Source organism: Eretmochelys imbricata, chromosome 19 (genome assembly GCF_965152235.1).
Source record: "Eretmochelys imbricata isolate rEreImb1 chromosome 19, rEreImb1.hap1, whole genome shotgun sequence".
In the NCBI taxonomy this organism is placed as follows: Eukaryota; Metazoa; Chordata; order Testudines; family Cheloniidae; genus Eretmochelys; species Eretmochelys imbricata.
In genome coordinates, this window is record NC_135590.1 from 5874640 (window position 1) to 5892909 (window position 18270).

The 18270-nt window shown below is 58.5% G+C and overlaps 1 protein-coding gene across 1 annotated transcript in view; it reads right to left on the minus strand.

Moving 5' to 3' along the window:
• Positions 1–18270, minus strand: part of COL16A1 (collagen type XVI alpha 1 chain) — a 93801-nt gene that overhangs the window by 9115 nt on the left and 66416 nt on the right. Inside the window, exons 45-64 of the mRNA XM_077837680.1 lie at positions 17028–17081; positions 16729–16773; positions 16147–16263; positions 15327–15362; positions 14819–14905; positions 14177–14221; positions 13476–13520; positions 11036–11089; positions 10511–10564; positions 8646–8699; positions 7909–7953; positions 7599–7652; positions 6886–6921; positions 5961–6023; positions 4387–4458; positions 2951–3004; positions 2582–2626; positions 1911–1955; positions 737–790; positions 133–186 (exon numbers count right to left, since the gene is read on the minus strand). Of these exons, the coding sequence (XP_077693806.1) occupies positions 133–186; positions 737–790; positions 1911–1955; positions 2582–2626; positions 2951–3004; positions 4387–4458; positions 5961–6023; positions 6886–6921; positions 7599–7652; positions 7909–7953; positions 8646–8699; positions 10511–10564; positions 11036–11089; positions 13476–13520; positions 14177–14221; positions 14819–14905; positions 15327–15362; positions 16147–16263; positions 16729–16773; positions 17028–17081 (1113 nt within the window). The remainder of the gene's footprint in view (positions 1–132; positions 187–736; positions 791–1910; positions 1956–2581; positions 2627–2950; positions 3005–4386; positions 4459–5960; positions 6024–6885; positions 6922–7598; positions 7653–7908; positions 7954–8645; positions 8700–10510; positions 10565–11035; positions 11090–13475; positions 13521–14176; positions 14222–14818; positions 14906–15326; positions 15363–16146; positions 16264–16728; positions 16774–17027; positions 17082–18270) is intronic.

The window sequence follows — 18270 nt, forward strand, 5'->3', positions numbered from 1 at the left end:
GCCTCCTGCTGGGAAAGGCTGGGGCTGGAGTGAGCTCACACAGTGCTGTGTTTTCCCGCATCGTTGCCGGATTAAAACAGTGCAATTGGGATGTTTTCACCTCTTCTCAACCAGAGCAAAAATTCAACTTACTAAATGGCCCGGAGGTCCCTGTCTGCCTTGGGGTCCCATCGGACCAGGTTCCCCCTGCAAAAGACAGAGCCATTATATCCCGATGCAGTCGCAGCCCGTACACCCTCCCCCCACAGCTGACCTGTACGCAAGAGCATGAGAACCGCCAGTGGGAACTGGGCCCCTTCCCGAGAATCTGGGAGTGTGTTTGCATGCTCTGTACTTCAGCGTTCCAGGCCAGATCCTCAGCGGCTGTAACCCAAGGTAGCGCCATTGATTTCACCAGAGTTGCACTCATTTGCCCCATTGAGAGCCTGGCCCTATGGCAACAGGGCTGCTGAAGTTCCCCTGTGAGTCGCTCAGGGAGTGTCTACTGCGGTTAAACCCCCACGGCTGGCTTGTGTCAGCTAACTTGGGCTCTGGGGCTGCTGAATTGGGGTAGGGCTGGAGCTTGAGCTCTAGGACCCCACAAGGGGGAAGGGACTTGGGACAAGGGGTCAGCGAGCAGAAGCACACTCGTGGCTGGACCTCACATCCAGTGTCGCTGGTCGTGGGTCACTGCCGGGAGCCGCACACGGTGCACTGAGCATTAAACACCTCGTCCTTCTGCGCTGCACCGACTCACCTCTGCCCCTGGCCGGCCCGTGCTTCCGGGGGGTCCGGGTTTGCCACAGTCACCCTGGAAAGAAGAACACATGGCATGGAGCGTGTAGGCAGAGAGCTAGGGTGCAGGGAGTCTGGGCTACATGGGGTTTGTCACACCAGATCCGGTCACTGGGCCAGCCAAGCTGGCATCCTGCCTCCCACTGTGCAGAGGAACGCGACAGCCTCCCATTACACATGCCAGCCACACGGGCAGTGCCATGGTCAATGACCATCACATCCTCTTAGCTTGCATCGCTGCCAACGGTGACTTCAATGGATCTATACCAGCTTATTCCAGCTGGGGACATGGCCCACTGGGATCATAACATTTTCCAGCCCCTTTAAAAACAGGCAGCCCAGGAGGTACCCAGCCTCTGCCGCCATCTGACTGAACAATCCCACGTAGGCACCCAGTGATGAAAAGGTTCCACCTTGGTGGGGAATGGCCTGGCTTGACCATAAGAGGAAGCCACTGCTACGACTGTATGTCACAAGTACATCACTCCCAGCCCTGGCACTGCTGCAAGTCAGGCTGGTTCATCTCCGTCCCTGGAACTGCCAGGCTGCCCTTACGTTGGCTCGGTCCCTTTGGAGTGGGCTTGCAGCGGATGAATGCTGAGTGCTGGTGGGCGCTGTGGCCTGCTCTCTGAACCAGTCGGGGTGGGTGAGAGACTCCTGGGGTGCCCTAGCTCTGAATGACAGTGTCGGAGAATGATGGGGTGCTGAATATGCCGAGGGGCCCTGGGGGTGGGGCCATGGCAGCCAACCAGAGCAGGGAGTTTCAAACAGCAAAAACACTGCACGGCCCTCCCACAGCTCCTCAAGTCCCCCCAGATCCTAACCAGGCAGATAAAGCCTCTGGCTCTACACAGGGTGACATTCACCCCATGCGGTGGGCCCAGCACGAGGTGATGTGCCACATCCCCCCTAAGGGGGAAAGCTGGCCCTAGTGAACTCAGTGAGAGTTGGCAACTGGCTCCAGTGGGGCTAGAATTTCCCCCAAAGGGTTTACACAGGGCTTGAGTCTGGTGAATGTCACTTCCAGCGAGCCCCCGCCCGCAGTGATCTCAAAGGGGAGGTTCCACAAAGCAGCAGCAGCCAGGTGCCCTCTGCGGATTCCCTGAGGCTGTAACAATGGCAGCAAACCAGCTCACCTTCTGGCCTGGGAGACCCGGGTGGCCAGGTTTCCCCTTGAAGCCCTGGCGGGGAAAAGAAGAGAAAAATTATTCTCTAGCATCAGGTGAGCAGGGCCTTCCTGGCAGGCTCTTTGCAGCCCCCCGGCCACCCTCCCTTGGGCACGGCGACACCTACCCATGCCAGCAGCCAAGGAGCTCTCCATGCCACAACAAACCCACCGGGAGCCCCCAGAGCAGGCCAAGGGCAGGCAGCTCTCAAGCTCCTGACGAATTATCTCTGGCTGCTGGTGGGGACACTTTCGCCAGCTCTGGAGTCCAGCGCTTCTCCTTCCTCTTCAACAATCATCTATCTCCCCTCCCTCTGAAATTCAATGCAACCCCCACTGACAAGGCATGGCTCCCCCGCCCTCCCAGCAGTGGGGGTGCTGTCTCCCAGGGAGAGGGCCAGAGCTGCATTTTGGGAGGAACTCAAGGAAAGCCCAGCTACCAGTTAAGCACTCACCGTCTGAATCTTTGTCAGGACTCTTAGCAGGCCCATTGCCCGGCAGTCAGCTGCACGGGAGGTGGTGGTGGGATAGGGCCATGGGGTAAGGGTGAGAGTCTGGCAAAGAAAGACCCGAACATCCCCTGACTGGGGACGCCTGGTGCCATGCACCAGGGAGCTATTCAGGAATCCAGCTATGACTTACCGGAATCCCCATCATCCCTGGGGGCCCTGAAGGACCCGGGTCGCCCTAAGGAAGGAGGCAATGGACACAGAATTAGGGTCGCTGTGGCAAGAAGTTTCAGGTGTATTTGACCTCCTGCCTGGGAGAGGAACCCCAGGAGTGGGACGCAGCTCCCTCCTTTCTGAGAAGGGGGAGAATAGCCTCTACCTCTACTCCCCCTCCGAGCTGGCCAACAGCTTGGGATGCAGGCCAAGCTCACCCTGTTTGGGCTTCTGGTACGAGCCTCGGCCCATGCTCAGCAGAAGGTCAGTGAACCCTTCACGCCAGCCGGGGCCCAGTTCTGAGCAGAACTGTGAGAAAATAGGTACAAAACCCCGTCCCATTTCTTACCCGCATCCCTGGCTTCCCGTCCTTCCCATCCAGTCCTTCCAAGCCGACTGGGCCCTGGGGCATCACAGGGAAAGCAAGACCGAGAATGAGAGAAGTCATGAGAGGCCTGTTCACTCACACCACCCTGCTCAATGCCCTGACTGGCTGATCTCAGGTGTGGGACACTGCTACTAAGACAATGCCACTATATGGGAACACGTCAGCTCCCCGAGGGGCTGGGAATTGGTGCTCAGCATGGCAGCTGTATCCTTCCCTCGCCATCTGGATTGTAACCCTGGAACATCCAAGCAATGACCTTTCAGCTGTCAGAGTCCCATTGACCACCCAGGACTTCAGTCAATAGCTGTTCCACCCACCACGACCACATGGGCAGGGATGGAACTCACGACCGTCTGAGCCCTAACCAGACTTCCGCCAACCTCCGGGAGCTGCAGTTGCGTTCGTGCTTATATCCAGATGCAAGAGGGCAGCACAGCCACCCCTGGAGTAGGCTGGACATCCCAGCCAGCAACGAGCAGCAGTACATGGGCCCGCTAATCGGTGCATTACACACAGCAAGTGTGGGAACAGGATGGGCAGTGAACAAGAAGGGGGACCATTGGGCGGATAGTGGTGATCCAATATCTATTCCACCCCCACCCAGGCACTTATCTCCCTGGTTCCAACCGAGGCCAATCCATTTTCAGATTCACAGATTTTAAGGCTAGAAGAGACTATTACACCCATCTCGTCTGATCGCCTGCATAGCACAAGGCAGAGAATTTCACCCAGCCGTCCTGCATCAAACCCAGTAACTTCTGCCTGCGCGAGCACGCATCCCTGTGTTTGAAATACAGGCTCCGGGGCTCCCGTGCCTTATTCAGACCCAGCACCAAGATTCTGGTCCCATGCTTTTGGATTCAACAGGAAGCTGCTGGCGCCTCTCCCATGGCCCAGGACAACACAGCAGGCCATGGGATGAAATAAAACGTGTTGAAGAGACTTTCCCCGATGATCATTTGGAACGAGACATTCAAGCAGCCACGCGGCATTGCCTGTGTGTGCCGTCACATAGCGTCGGTGATGCTACGTCGTGGCGTCAGGGCAGGATCCCTCTGGCCCGAGGCACAAATGCAGAGAGGTGAGAAGCCTTCAGTTTGGGCCCAAGGGCGGCTTCGTAGCTCAGTGGGGTCAGTCTTGGATTCTCGTCTCCCATGGAGGGGGAGGAAGTCCCATTTGCTGGTACCCACCAACCTGCCAGGTTCTGTATGGAGCATCTTGTCCACACTCACAAAGGACTGTACTGACCAGCTCCTGCCACCATGATACTGGGGCCTCCTTTCCTGTGCAGTCCGTGTCCCCACGGCTTGGAACCCCCTGAGCTCTTGTTCCCACCCCTCCACATAGAGACCTCCCCGCTCCTTCCATGCAGTCAGGAATTGAGCTGGGAAACTCACCTGTATTCCAGGAGGCCCTGGGGGCCCCAGTGGCCCTGGCATCCCCGTGGGGCCACGCATCCCTTCACTGCCCTGCAAAAGTCATATGGGGAGCAATGAACCCACTGCCCTCTGCCATGCTAGTGCACTGGAACAGAGAGCCATGGAAGAGGACCCCATAGTCACCGCCAGGGGTACTCCAGAGACTTCCCTTAGCTCTCAGCTTCTCCACTTGCCCTCTCCACACGTTTCTGCCCCCTGTGATCCAAGGGGTGAAGGAAGCTGAGTGGCAAATCTCCTGGGAGTGGTGCTAGCCGGTTGGGCGAGGCCAGTTCCCACGAGGAGGAACACTTGCCTCTTGCTAAGGAATGGGTGCATGAGCTAGGCGTGCCTGAAGTGTGCCAGCAGGGCACCAGCTGTGCCCCGGGCATGCTGCAGATGTGCCCCAGCTTTGCACGCTCTATGCACTGCATTTTACCCGTGTGCTAAAAGGCTGCCGTTTCTCCTTCCTCCCCTCTCTGGGCCCTATAGGGGAAGGAGCAGTGCTGCTGGGCAGGCAGCTCCTGATCTCCAGGTCGCTGGGAACTGTCGGCACTCACAGGACACTCAGTCATCACCCAGTCCCCAGGGGATGTTTCCATGATGGATCCACCACTGGCAATCAGCCAGAAAGGGGGTAGATTGCGTACGGAGAGCAGACCTAACATTCGCGGTGGGCTGGGGGAGGCCCGCTAACCAATGTGGCCAAGCACTGCTTCTGGTCAGCACCACAGGGAGGAGTTGCCAGGCAGCCCTTTGGCAAGAGTGCATGGCCCAGATCACACGTGTGCAGGGCCCCTGTCTCCTCCCAGCACATGCCCGGCTGCTGAGCAGTGCTCGGCTCAGACTCCCTTTGCTCCAAACACCGTCCTTCCCCATTCCAAGCCCCCTGGCCCTGGAAGGGTTTGCAGTTCACACGAGCTTCTCGTCGAGCTGTTCCTGGGCTGTGCCAAAAATCACAATCCCATGACCTCAGCCACCTGGATCCAAACTGTGTATCTGAAACCAAGCGGCTCGCTGAAGATGGAATCTGGCCTATTCCCCGCTCCATCCCGGGCTCCTTGAGAGCCTGCCTTCCTCACGGTGGCCAGCAGGTGTCAACAGAGCCCTGAGAATGACAAAGGGGCTCTCTCCCCCCAGCCTAGGCTGCGGGGAGGGGGTGGGCGCTAGCTGCTTGTGCCTCTTCGGAAGTGGTGGGCTCATTACAGGGATCTAGAAACAGGCCCCTGGAGAGGGACCAGCGCTGGCCCTGGATGGGATCCACTTGGTATAGGCCCTGCAGGACCAGCCCAGCCGTGGGAGCGCAGCCGGCTTGGAAACACTGGCCTGCACTCCTCAAAAGCTCCCGCACTGACACAGCAATGCAGGGAAAGCTCCTCCGGTCTGAGAACATGCCCGAGCGGAGCCCGGAGCCCCGAACCCTGCCAGCGGCAGGCACCTCTCTCCAGGCCTGCGATGCCCCCACTGGCAAGGATCTCCTTCAGTCACGAGGCAAAGAGAAGCCCCTCGCTCTTGGGATGTCCAGCACCACAGCCTGCCCGCCTTGCAGCACTCACCTTCTCTGCTGCGGGCCCTGGCAGCCCGGCCGGTCCGGCTTTCCCTGGGAAACCAGGAGGGCCCTAAAACGACAAGAGTTTTGCACTCTTTGAAGGGCTATTCAAGTCGCCCTGCAGCAGGGTCTGTAATGAAATGAGCCAGGCGGGAGGCTGGCTCAGAAAGAGCCTCCAGCCCCAGCTGTCTGTTACAGACCCCTCTGGTGCACTCAGGCGCTATTCCTACTACGGCCCTGTAAGTGGGTGTGGGGGAGGGGGCTGACAAGGTGCATCCACAGCTCCCAGAGGCGCGGTGTCTGCCGGCCGTGCTGAGCCCGGCTAGCCCAGGGCGCGGTCTGTGCTAACTCTGCTTGGCAGCTGTCACTGAACACGCTGGTAGCGAGGGTAGTTCTGCTCCTTCCGTGGACGGGGCTAGTGATGATTCAAATTTAAGACAGAAGAAAACTCCTTTGGCCCAAGAGCCTCTCTCCCTGGGCTTCCGCCCTGCCTGTTCTCAGCTCCGATAACAAGGCTCCATCCCCTAACAAATGTACAGACAAAGCTCCCCCCACCCCCGCTTGATTCCTGGCTGCAACCTGCAATCCCCCGATAATCAGACAAAGAAAGTTTGGTGCCTTTATTGTCTCATAAAGTGTGCCCAAGAAATAATCCCCACGGATCCCCCTGCTCGCTCACTCTGCCTCTGCAAAGCCAGCACTGCTCAGCACCCTCCGCTTTCCAACCCTTATGATTTGCATACCACGCCCCCATAATGCTCTATTACGGCTCCCTGAGCTTGTCATGATCTACATGAGCACCTTTGCCCAAGTGGGTGGCAAGTGAACCCCTCTTAAGGGAACACCTCTCCTCTTCTCCGTCTCCTCTGCCAGGATAAACATGTATGAACTGTGTCCCCCAGTGCTTGAAACTTCCCTCAGGATGTACTTACGGCTGGCCCTGGGAAGCCTGGTTGCCCCTGAAATCCCTGTGAATACAGCAAAAGATCACAGTCATTGGTTTACAGCGCGCCTTTGCTCAAGGGACCAGCCAAGGGGCTAGCTAAAGTCATGCCCCCTGGCCGAGGCAGCTGCCGTGTGAGATCCTCCAGAGTAGAGGGGTTGATTCCCTGTGGGATCTGGGGTCCCCAAGGCAGCGTTGGCAGCATCCATCCAACTCCCTCTTGGAATGGATCCTGCATCTGCTTCACAGCAGAGCCCGCAGCACCGTGCATGCTGTTGGACAGGCAGGGTGGGCAGCCAAGCTGGTGCCTTGCAGCCTTCCCCCAAAGCAGAGATCTGCTAGTGCAGGGAGCCCTGGGAACAAGGCTCCATGCAGCAGCATGGTCACAAAGCTCCTGGTGGCTTAGCGAGGCTGCAGGCCTAGGAACCTAGCCGCCATCTGGGCACCTTGCGGTCATCTCATGGGGTTCCTCCACTTGCTTTGGTGCAGGGCTTCTTCAGCCACAGCCAGGTCACAGGGCAAGGAAACCAACCGGGCTGAGGAGGGTGGGGAATGAGGAGCCCCGGTCTACTCCAAGGGGCACTGCCCACAAAGCAGGGGCAGCCGCGCCAACATCTCCCTCCCAGAAGCTTTGGAGCGGACAGTGCCAACGAGTCCTCCCTCCACGGAGAGGAAGGGGCGGAGGAAGCCGGAGGGTCTCACCTGATCTCCTTTCTCCCCAGAGTTGCCCTGGGCTCCGCGCTCTCCTCTTGGACCCTGGTGCAGGGACGGAACAGAACAGAAGGGCTGTAATTTCTGTGCCGCTGGCACTCCCGAGACAGACAGGAGAGCTGGGACCAGCCCAACCATACATCCAGTGCCTCTTCCTTCGCAACACGCCCGAGCACCCTCTTCCCTCCCTGCCCTTCAGCCAAGTGCCGATCCAGCATGGGCGCAATCCAGAGGCTCCAATGGGGGCAGGACAGGGCCCTTTAAAGCAGTTTTAACAGACAGATCTTAGCTGTGAACTCACCGCTGGCCCCGTAGGACCTGGGACGCCACTGGAACCAGGGGGGCCCTGGGGAGACACCAAGGGAACAGGAATCAGCTGTGCTGCCCGGGGGGAAGGGGATACTTACTGCATCACCGGTGAGCCTGCTGGCAGCAGCCCTGGCTTTAGCTGAGGGTCCGGAGGGCGGCTCGGCTCAGCTCTGGCCCCTTTGACGGGTCTCAGTGACCCAGCATCCTGTGAGCTCCTGCAGGTGCAGCCATGAGGCTGCATGGTGAGATGTGGTGTCGGCACCATTAACCTGGATTATTTCTATCGGGGTAGCACCCAGATGCCCCAGCAGGATCCAGGCCCCAGTGCTCCCACCCCCTGCTGCTGCCTTGCTTCCCCCCAGGGAAAGCCAGGGACCCATTCCGGGAGGTATTTGCTGGAGATGAGCGATGAACTTACGTTGTGCAGGCCTGTGGCTCGACAGGGCCGCATAGCCCATTGTGTCTTGGGCTGCCGCCCGCCCAGCCACCCACCCCAATCCAAGGGGATGTGTGTGCCCAGTCTCCCTGCTGCGTGTTCTCAGACATAGCCTTATTGTGACGGGGTTAGATGCCCCATGGAAGCAAATACAACCCAGCAGCACCCTCAAGCCCAGCCACCAGGCTCCTCTCCTAGCTTGAGGGATGGATTCCCTTCACCCCCAGCAAATGGCGAGCGGCAAATGGCCCCGGGGCATCGAGCTGGCACAGGGTCAGGTCCGTGGCACTTACTGATTCCCCTTTCTCTCCGGGTGGTCCCAAGTAGCCTCGTTCTCCTTTGATGCCCTGGGTAAGAAGGGGGTGGGGAAAATGAGATGAGCTTTGCACAGCAACTGCTGGGGCTGGGGAAACCCACTGAGCTCGGCAGGGGCTGGGAACTGGTGGGGAGATAGCTGACGGTGGAAGATGGGAGCCATCTTGGAGGTGGCTAACGGGTGGGCCTGTGGGAACTTCCTCTGCTAACTGCACCTCACCCGTGCCTCTTTCTTGGCAAGGGTGTGGCAAGTTCTAGTGACCCCCAGGGACCGTGACCCCCAGGCTCACCTTCCAGATCAGCACAGCAGAGTCCCTCCCCTCTGCACCGCTTGATCCTACCCTCCTTCCCAACACGGCAGTCCGGCTTGGCCTGGCAGGCTGTGCTTGGCTGTGCTCTGCTATCTTGCCACCCCGCCTGGGGTCTCCACTCCCAGCTGCATGTATCGCCCAGGCCCCCCCGCTCTCAGCATCATTGGGATCACTGGGCCTACGAATTTACCCTGTTTGTGAGCTAGGCTGGAGAAAGCCAGTGAAAGTGCACCAAATGTCACAATCCCCAATAACAACAAATGCTGACAGGAAGAAGGTGCAAAAGCTAGACAGACTGAACTGGTCCAAACAAAGAGAACTCAAGGACTGTGTTATAATCACTCCTGTGATTATAACACAGTCCTTGAGTTCTCTTTGTGGTAAACAAGACAAGTGTGGGTCCGGAAATCAATGGACTAAAATTGGTGTCAAAAGCAAGGTCTAACTGGTAGACAAAATAACGAGGGGACGGGCTATTCCACCACCCCTTCCGGGTCCTTACAGAGAGATTTTGGGAAGAAAAATTGGATCCGGGAGCAAGCTGCACCCGCCCCCCCTCCTGGGACCCTGGACCTGTGGCACTGCAATCCTGACCAGACTGGGCCAGAGAGGGACCCAGCCGACATCGCCACCTCCACCGGCTCGCTCCTGAACACCACGTGGGGTGTGACACTTTGGGCTTGTCTACAGTGGAAACTTGCGTTGGCAAAGCTACGCCAGTGAAGTGTTTCTGAAGATGCTCCCAGCTGACAAGAGGAGCCTCCCGTCGACATAGCTCTGTCTGCGCCAGCGATCAGGTCGGGAGAACTATGTTGCTCGGGGGGGTTCGGATTATTCACAGCCTGAGCGACCGAAGTCATTCTGTAGTGTAGACCAGTGCTAAGTCACCCACCACCCATGTGTCCTTTGCCTTCCCCACCTAAATCCCGCCTTCTCTTTCCTATCCCTCTCCTTTTGCCTTCTGTCTAATCAGCGTCGGGCTTAGCTGGCCAAGACTGTATATATTGCAAGACGGCTATAAGCCTGCAGCCAGGAAGAGGCAGCTCAAAGCGATGCCCTAAACAGCCCGATGCTGGGACACGCTCGCCAGGGCTCGGCGTGGCTGATAGACTGTGTCACATGCCTGTGAGTTTCCAGCAGGGAGGTTGCAAGCGAGAGTCAACACCGGAGCCCGAAGCTGGATTTTCTATCGGTGGTTTTCTCTCTCCCCTCCTGTGTGTCTTTTGTTTTGTCGTCTAGGAAACGGGCTCAGGCTTTAATAGGAGCAGCAACCCAACCGCTCCAGCTTGTCGTCCCCCCCAGAGCAGAGTTCGTAGCTCTGATGCTATCTAAGAGACACGGGGGATTTTCCTTCTAAACACTCGCTCCAGCTAAAGGGAACAAGTAACTCGCCTTCCTCCTTTGCTGTATCTTTAAGGCAAGGTGCTCGCAGGCTGCGGACTCTGTGTACCAAACCCCGAGCCGTGTTCAACTCTGGTGGACAGTGAGTGGGCTACCTTAATCCCCGTGTATCTAAATACAACGGTACTCACGTGCAGCCCGGGGGGGCCCATTGCACCAGGGTATCCGGGTTGACCGGGAGGGCCCTGAAGAGAACAACATGGGATCAGACATGCCAGGCTCAAGGGTTAAGCACCCGTGCTGACGGCTTCTCCCAGCTGCTGGGTTGCTGCACCCCATGGTATGCACTGGAGCCTCTTTCTGCTGGGCCAGCCTGGTGCGCACGGATGTAAACCACCTGCTAATGGGTTGGTCTGGCAAGTAAATGTGCCTGGCCCCCACTGCTGAGGAGCACTGGCCCACCGAGCTGGGGACAGCCAGCCAAGGCAGGTCCCTCTGGGGCAGAGCTGGGATCATTAGTATGCCCAGAACCTGGGGCTGCAGGACTTGAGCTTCCACCTCTGTCCATGTCGCAGCCCCTCTGAACCGAGGTATCGTCTCCCCCTCATACAGTGACAGGGGGGCTTCTCCAGCAGGAAACTAGCATCCTGCTAGCCCCTCTCCCCCACGGGGCAGCAAAACCCACTGGGGAGGCAACAGCCAGGTCTATCACTCACCAGTTCCCCTTTCGCGCCGGTGAGCCCAGTTGGTCCACGCTCGCCCTGGAGACCCTTTGGAGAGAAAACATGAGGTTCTGCCAGGCATTTCTATCCTGAGCCCTGTTCCCACCCTGCTGGTGGCAGGGCCGAAGAGGGTGGGATGGTGCCATCAGACACGAGCACAGCTCCCGCCCCTGGAGCCGGGCGCTTCAGTTCACACACCCTCCATTGCCACCAGAGGCTCGCAGGGTTTTTGGCACTGTGAAAACTTATCCTGCCACCTAGCCGCAGGCCTGGCTTTTCCAGATTTTCCCTCTGCCAGGGAGCCTCGGAATATTGCCACCCCGCTAGCTTGCTCCAGCACTTGGTAGGCCAAGGGGCAGCATCTGCATTTGTCTGAAGGCACAAAGGCCAGAGGAGCCTAGAGAAAGCCGGGTTGAAGATGAGCCCCACCCTGCACCTCAGCAGGCATCTCGTCTGTGGGGCTCAAAGGGTCGGATCCCCAGTCAGGGTGAATCAGCCCAGCTCCGTCACCTTCAGGAGAACCCTGTTGATTTGCAGCAACTGGGGACCTGGCCCTAGCGACGTCCGCGCGCATGGCTGGGTAGACACACCCTGGCTGGGAGAGAGGGGCTTACCTGGCCCATCTCCAAAGGAACAGAGGCAACCGTCTTGGATGCTGCGATTCCTGAAACCCCCCGCTGGCCCCTCACCCCAAACGCTCCTCCCAAACGTGACCTCCCAGCACAGGCTGGTGCCGACTGGCCGACACGCTGGAAGGCAGATCCTCAGCAGCCCTGCTTTCTGGAGAGGGTGCTTTGGACCATGATGGACGGGTGCTGCACATCCCTTCAGAAGGCAGGGACTTGGGGCTAGCAGGGAGCACTAAGCTGGGCAGGGAAAGTCTTGCCCCACGGATGGCTCATCGTTGCGTGTAGCCCAGGAGTGGAAGCTAAAGCTGCCCACTCCCTGGGACCTCGTTCACACCCAAGGGCTCCCAGTCTCCTTTCCCCTCCCGCCACATCCCCAAGTGAAGCACACGAGCGTGTGCACAGGACGGGATGTGCCACCCCCAGCACGCGGGAAACAGACACGAAACGCACATGAGTTCTCGCTGGGCGTGCCGAGGCGTGACTGACAGGTGAAGCTACAGAGTGGGAGGGGCTAAGGAGGTAACACCCAGGCCCCGCCCCTGGTCCCTACAATTTCCAAATGAACCTGGGCGGGGATCGACATAGCAACAAGGAGCGACTAGGATGGGGGTTAGTTTCGGTTACATGGCACCTGCGTGGTGGAAAGTGATGCTGTTTCGTAGTACACAGGTGAGGACGTGAACACTGCATAGCAATCACACAAACAGACCGTGGGGTTACTGTGACATTAGTGGAAGACGCCAGATATGAGATTAGGACATTAATGACGTGGGGATGAGTCCTGTGAGAAAAACCACAATTCAGGCACCATCTCCCTTGCCTGGTAACTGAATCTCTGCAGGGGTTTGGGGCGTGGGGCAGAGGGCAGGACTGGGGCTCTGCTGACAAAGACCCTGCGCACTCAGCTGGGCGCTGAGGCGGGAGGAAGAGGAGACGAGAGAGAGAATGAAGAGAAAGGAGGGGAAAAGTGGAATTGATTCAATTTTTTTCTCGACTGAGTCTTACTTTCGCACAGTGGGGCCCTGGACCAGACTGGCCAGCGTGTGGCAGCGGGCTCCACCCAGCCATTTAGGCTGCACGTTCACACCCTGGCTTACTGTGCACTGTCTCTGTGCGGACAAGCCCTGGGTCAGAGCAGCTCCGTTGGAGTGATACCAGGTTTTCATGTGGATTGAGGAGCAGCTCCAAGCCCCAGCAGAGCTCAAAGGCCCCATTGTGCTCGGTGCTGCACAGACACACAGCGAGGGACAGTCCCAGCCCCAAGGAGCTCACAACTGAAGCAGCCAAAGGGCGGGGGGAGAGAAAGGAAGAATCACGCCCATTTTACAGATGGGGAACTGAGGCTCAGAGAGATTCCAAGGTCACCCAGGGGGTCTGGGGCAGAGCCAGGAAAGGAACACAGGGCTCCCAAGTCCCAAGCCAGTTGCCTTAGCCACAAGGCCAGATTTACACCGGCTGAGAAGCTGGCTCCACTGAGTTCAATGGAGTTACTCCTGATTTACTCCCATGTAAACGGGAGAATAATCAGGCCCACTGAGAGGGAGATGAGAGGCAAGGAAAGGAGAGATGGGGACAGGAAGGATGCAGAGGGGATAAGAGGCCACTGCGGCAGGGCAGAAGATTAACCAGGGTGAGGCTCTTCCTCCTGGGGTCTGGAGAAGTCTCAACCTCGGGGAACCGGTGTGCGTGGGGCCTGGCTGGGTGATCAGGCATAGAGCCTGGAGGAGAGGAATGGAGGGGGACAAAGCCAAACAAGCGTCAGCAACAAAGGACCGCACAGAGCACGTGCAGTGCTGGATTCTTACAGGCAATCCGGGTGCGCCAGGCGTTCCAGGAAAACCTGGAGGGCCCTAAGGGAAGAAACAGTAAGATCACACCTTGGAAATCACATTCAGGAGGCTGATGGGGCTGGGCCTGGGGCTGGTGGGGACAGGACGCTCGGCAGGGAAGCTGAGGGGCTGGGTTTTCCGACACCGGCTTGTTTCAGACTCTGATTCCGAGCAGGATCTCTCCTCTTCTGGTCTCCAGAACAGCTCTGCAGACTTACCCATACTTCACCGTCAATGGCATCTTTGCTCCCATCTAGAGAAGGCAGCTCAGTCCAGAAGCATTTACCCGCCTCCATCCCTCACCGTGGCCTTATGGCTGGCCTGGGATTCGCCGCTGGGTTGGCAGAACGCATGGCCACTCTGCCGCGCTCAGCCATTCCCAGCCCAGGCTCTCGGGGGAAAATCTAGGCTTGCTTGGCCATTGACTGCCATGGGGCCAGGATTTCAGCCTGGGATTTTCTGAGAGGCCGTAGCATGGTAGGGAGTCCCCATTGCACAGCAATCTGTCATCCTAGGGCTCACCGCCCCAACACAGGTGATGGCAACCCCGAGGGAGCGACAGATAACTGTCCCATCCAGAGCAGGACGGTGCCAGGAAGGGGCAGCACCCCGCCCTACATACAATGAACAGGACAACTCCAAGTCTACAGAGTATTCTCTTTGCAAGGGTTACTTACAGTCGGTCCAGGGGGCCCTGGAGATCCTCTCATCCCTGGTGGGCCCTGCAAAGAGACCGGCACAGAGTGAGATGCTTGAGACAGGAGCCGTAAAGCAGAGCATCACACCTGGCCATTGCAATGGGTGTGTGAGGTCAAGACGGAGCCCACTGAGGAGCATGTACGACAACTCCCTTCTGTGCCTGAGTCTCAGAGATTGGGAGTCTACTACAGCCACCAGCTCATGCTGGTAGGTCGGGAGCTTCCCCAGTTCAATCCCCATCACAAATTCACAGAAGGAGCAGGTGGAGACCCCAGCGACTGCTGTCATGAGACGGGAAATACAGAACGGAGCAAAGAGGTAGGCTGAACAGAGCCGGTTCCCACTGACTTCAGCACAGTTCGCCTCCAGGACCTGGAGTTCAGTGGGCTGGGGCTGGCTCTGGCCTGGGGGTTTCAGGCCATGCTGCAAGACTTGCCCTGTGCCCCAGGCTCTCCCTGGGGGAAGGCGGCAAGGGGCGGGAGGGAGGCGATGCTGGTGGGGGAGGGTATCTAAGGGCCATGCCGTGGGGATGGAAATCTCAATCAGTCGCTAGAAATGTCACCCATGAACTGCAGTTCTCAGGGGGCCAAAGACGGGGAGTTGGAAAATGCTGAACGTACCTGTTCCCCCCTCTCTCCAGGTAAGCCCGGGATCCCCGGCAGCCCAGGGTCTCCAACACAGTCACCGTCGCTCTCTGCTTGGTCACCCTGGCGGGGAAGACGAAACCCATTTCAGGAGATGCTTCTGATCAATCCCCCCCTTCCCAGGCTGTGAAACTCAGCCAGCCACCCAGCAGAACCAAGCCAACATGTTCCTGCCTGTCACATGCAGAGAGTGGAGGCTGGCACCTAGAAAACCCTGTCTGCCCCAGCGGGCTGTAAAACTGCCCTGGAGCCCCGCCGTGCTCGGGGAACTGCTGTCCGAGGAACGTGGCTGCCCTGCGTGTGCTCTGAGCAGGTGAGTCCCCTATGCTGAGTGCTTGCTAGTCCCAACGCCCTGTCGCTAGACAGCCCAGGTATGGATTCATCTAGCGGGGCTCTCAGGTCACCAGGGAGCAGAGCAGAGTCTCCTGCCCAGGCCCCCTCACCCCTCCCGTGACCAGCTCCGAGTTCGCGGGGCTCTACTCACCCGGGGCTCCTCCGCTCTCGGGAACTGAGCGAAGCACTGAAAGAGGAAGAGACGCAGAGAGTTTATCCCTGCTGGGTTTTGCTCCACGTTCCTGCCTCAGCTGGGGAAGAGGAGCTGTGGGGCTGGCCGTGTCCCCGGTGGAGGCGTGGAGAAAAGGGATCAGCATCTTCCAATCACCTGGTGGGGGGGGGCCCTGCCAAGTGTTGGGGACTCCCAGCCTGCCCCACCTTGGAGGATTGGGCCCATACAGCACAGACCCAGTTTCCACAGTGCAGGGTAACCCCCACCCCCAAAACCCACACTCCTTCAGAGACTCCATTGCCTTGTGCCCCCAGCGACCAAGCCAGCCAAGGGTTGGCATCAGTGACCGCCATTCGGATTGCGTGCCCGCGTTGCACTGAGGATGGCACAATGGGCAGCCCCAGGTAGAACGGGGTGTGCAAGGGGGCCTGAACCAGGAGCTGCACAAGGCCGGGAGTAGGCGAGGTGGTACCGGGTGCAGGCAGGGATTATGCACCCGGGCATGTCCCTGCGTTGGGCAGGTGTTTATCTGCGCAAGGGGGAGCTTAAGGACAGATGTGCCAGTGTGGCCAGGAGACACGTGTGTACACGTGTGTGTGGGGCCGTGCCGCTGGATGTGCGGAGCTGGGCATCCACGGGGTAGGGCCGTTATGCTAGTGGATGTGTGAGTGCTCGGGGGTGTACTGCACACCAGGACATGGCTGCCATCGAGGCAAGGAGCTTCCCCTGTGTTTGAGTCCCCCCGGACGGTGGCTAATTGCCAAGTACCCGCCGCAGGAGGTGGGGGTTGGGGACTCACCCGCGCGCAGTTGTCTACGCCGGGGGCGCCAGGCATGCCCTGGTCACCCTTCTCCCCTTTGACTCCGCTGGGCGTGTGGGAGCCAGTCTGCACCTGGGCACAATCCCCGCAGATGTTCTAGCAAGAGAGGGGGAGAGCAGGGATTGCACGAGGCGGGATCTGCCCAGCGGCCACCTGGGACACGCTGGCTCAGTGCATTGTCTATTGTTTGCATCACGATGGGGCCAACAGGGCCCAGCCAGAGATCGGGGCCCCACGGTGCTAGGCGCTGCACAGGCAGAGCGATCCAGCAGCCCCGCCCCGTGGAGCTTATGAAGATGGGATTGTGTCACCCTCTAGTGACCAGCCCGTGTGACTACAACAGCCTCCTACTCAGCAGATGCAGTCTCTGGATCAGAGCAGGCTCCCTCGGGCTCCGACAGGGCCCGGCGCCAGATGCTACAGGAGGAGGTCCAACCACCTGTCTAGGGGCCAATGGTGCGGTAACCTGCTCCCTAGCCCCTGTCAGCTAGAGGCTGGCTCAGGCCCGGACATGCCCCCGCCCCCGCAGCTAGAGTTTCCTCTGCTCCTTAGCGCGCTTACCTTGAGCACCTCGATGTTCCTCTCGGCCACGACAGAGAGCGGCCCCTGCAACAGACACACACAGAAAGAGAGGGCAAACCCCTGGAAACCGGCCCCTTTATCGCCGGAGGCTCGTCTTGCTCAGGGCGACCGCCAAAGCAATGGAAAGCATGATGGGTAACAGGCTGTACGTTAACATGTGCTTTGCCCGGGAGGACTTAGGCACTTGGGAAATAACTCGGCAAGAGCTACCGGCGGAAGAGAGCTAAGCACACACCTAGGGCAGGCGGCGACATGGACACATCAGCTCCTATACCTACCACATCTCCTGCTGGCCCAGGCAGTCCTGGCAAACCATTGTGTCCTGGGAAGCCCTAAAGCCAAGGAGAGAGCTTGAATATTCAAATCCTTCTGCACAGCCTTCTCCTGACACCCTGCTGCCTTCTCCCACTCGCATTCTCTCTCTTCTTTCCTCTCCACCTAGCGCTGCTCTTGTAAGGTTCTGGGGCCCAAACTTGGTTCTGCCTTAAAGGCGCTCTGATCTGATACCACTAACACTCAGCTCTTTGCATCTGTAGGTCTCAAAGAGCTTTACCAAGGAAGGGTGGTGTCATTCTCCTTGTTTTTACAGATGGGGAAACTGAGGCACAGAAAAGGGACAGTGATGTGGCCAAGGTCACACAGCTGCTCAGCGGCAGGGCTGGGAATAGAACCCAGGTCTCCTAACTCCCCACCCAGGGCTGTAGCCTCTAGACCTCACTGCGGAGGGGGGAGTTTTTCAGAAACTAACTATTCTGGGACAAATACTGTAGGGCTTTATTCTTATTACACACAGTTCTAAAAGGCCCATCCCTGAAGCCTCAGGGCCCTTCTGAGGCAAAACCCTCACTGACTTTAAAGGGATAGGTGCCTGAGTAGGGACTGAAAGCTGCAGGACTGGGGGCGGTTTTTAAAATGTACCATTTCTCGGTCAAGAAATAATACTCTTTTTCTGTGGGACCTACAAAATTGCTTGGTGCTTCCCCCGCCCGCTGGCTAGGCCACAGCACTGCACTAAGATGCTGTTCCCTGAGCTGGACTCATGCCGGTAGCACCAACAAAAACGTTTAGGCAAGACCACGGTGCTACATCCGTGGCTGGGGATCCCTCGTCGATTGCAGCTCCAATCCAAGGGACAGGGAATAGTCTCTTTAACGCTGAAGATGTTTACACGGAAGAGGGCAAGGTCTCCCTTAGGCTGGGAGGCTGCGAAATACCAGTCGCCAGACGGTTACAGAGACTCAGCTCCCCTCTGAGTTGGGTGGAGGCTATCTTGGGCCTCTTGGGGTTGGCTCAGCCAGGCAGCGCAGCACACGGCATTACTTTTAACTGCTGACAATGAAACGTCCCGTAGAGGTGCGGCGAGCAGCTCTAGCTGGAGAGCGCTCGGCCAGATTGGCTAACGAGCCTTGGTGTGGGCAGGGGGTCGTTAGTGTTCCCTGGCACCCGCCAAGGCAGGGGTCCCGGAGAGAGACCTGGGGGTTAGGAATAGCCCAAAGGGGCTGGCGGGAGGGTTACGGGACG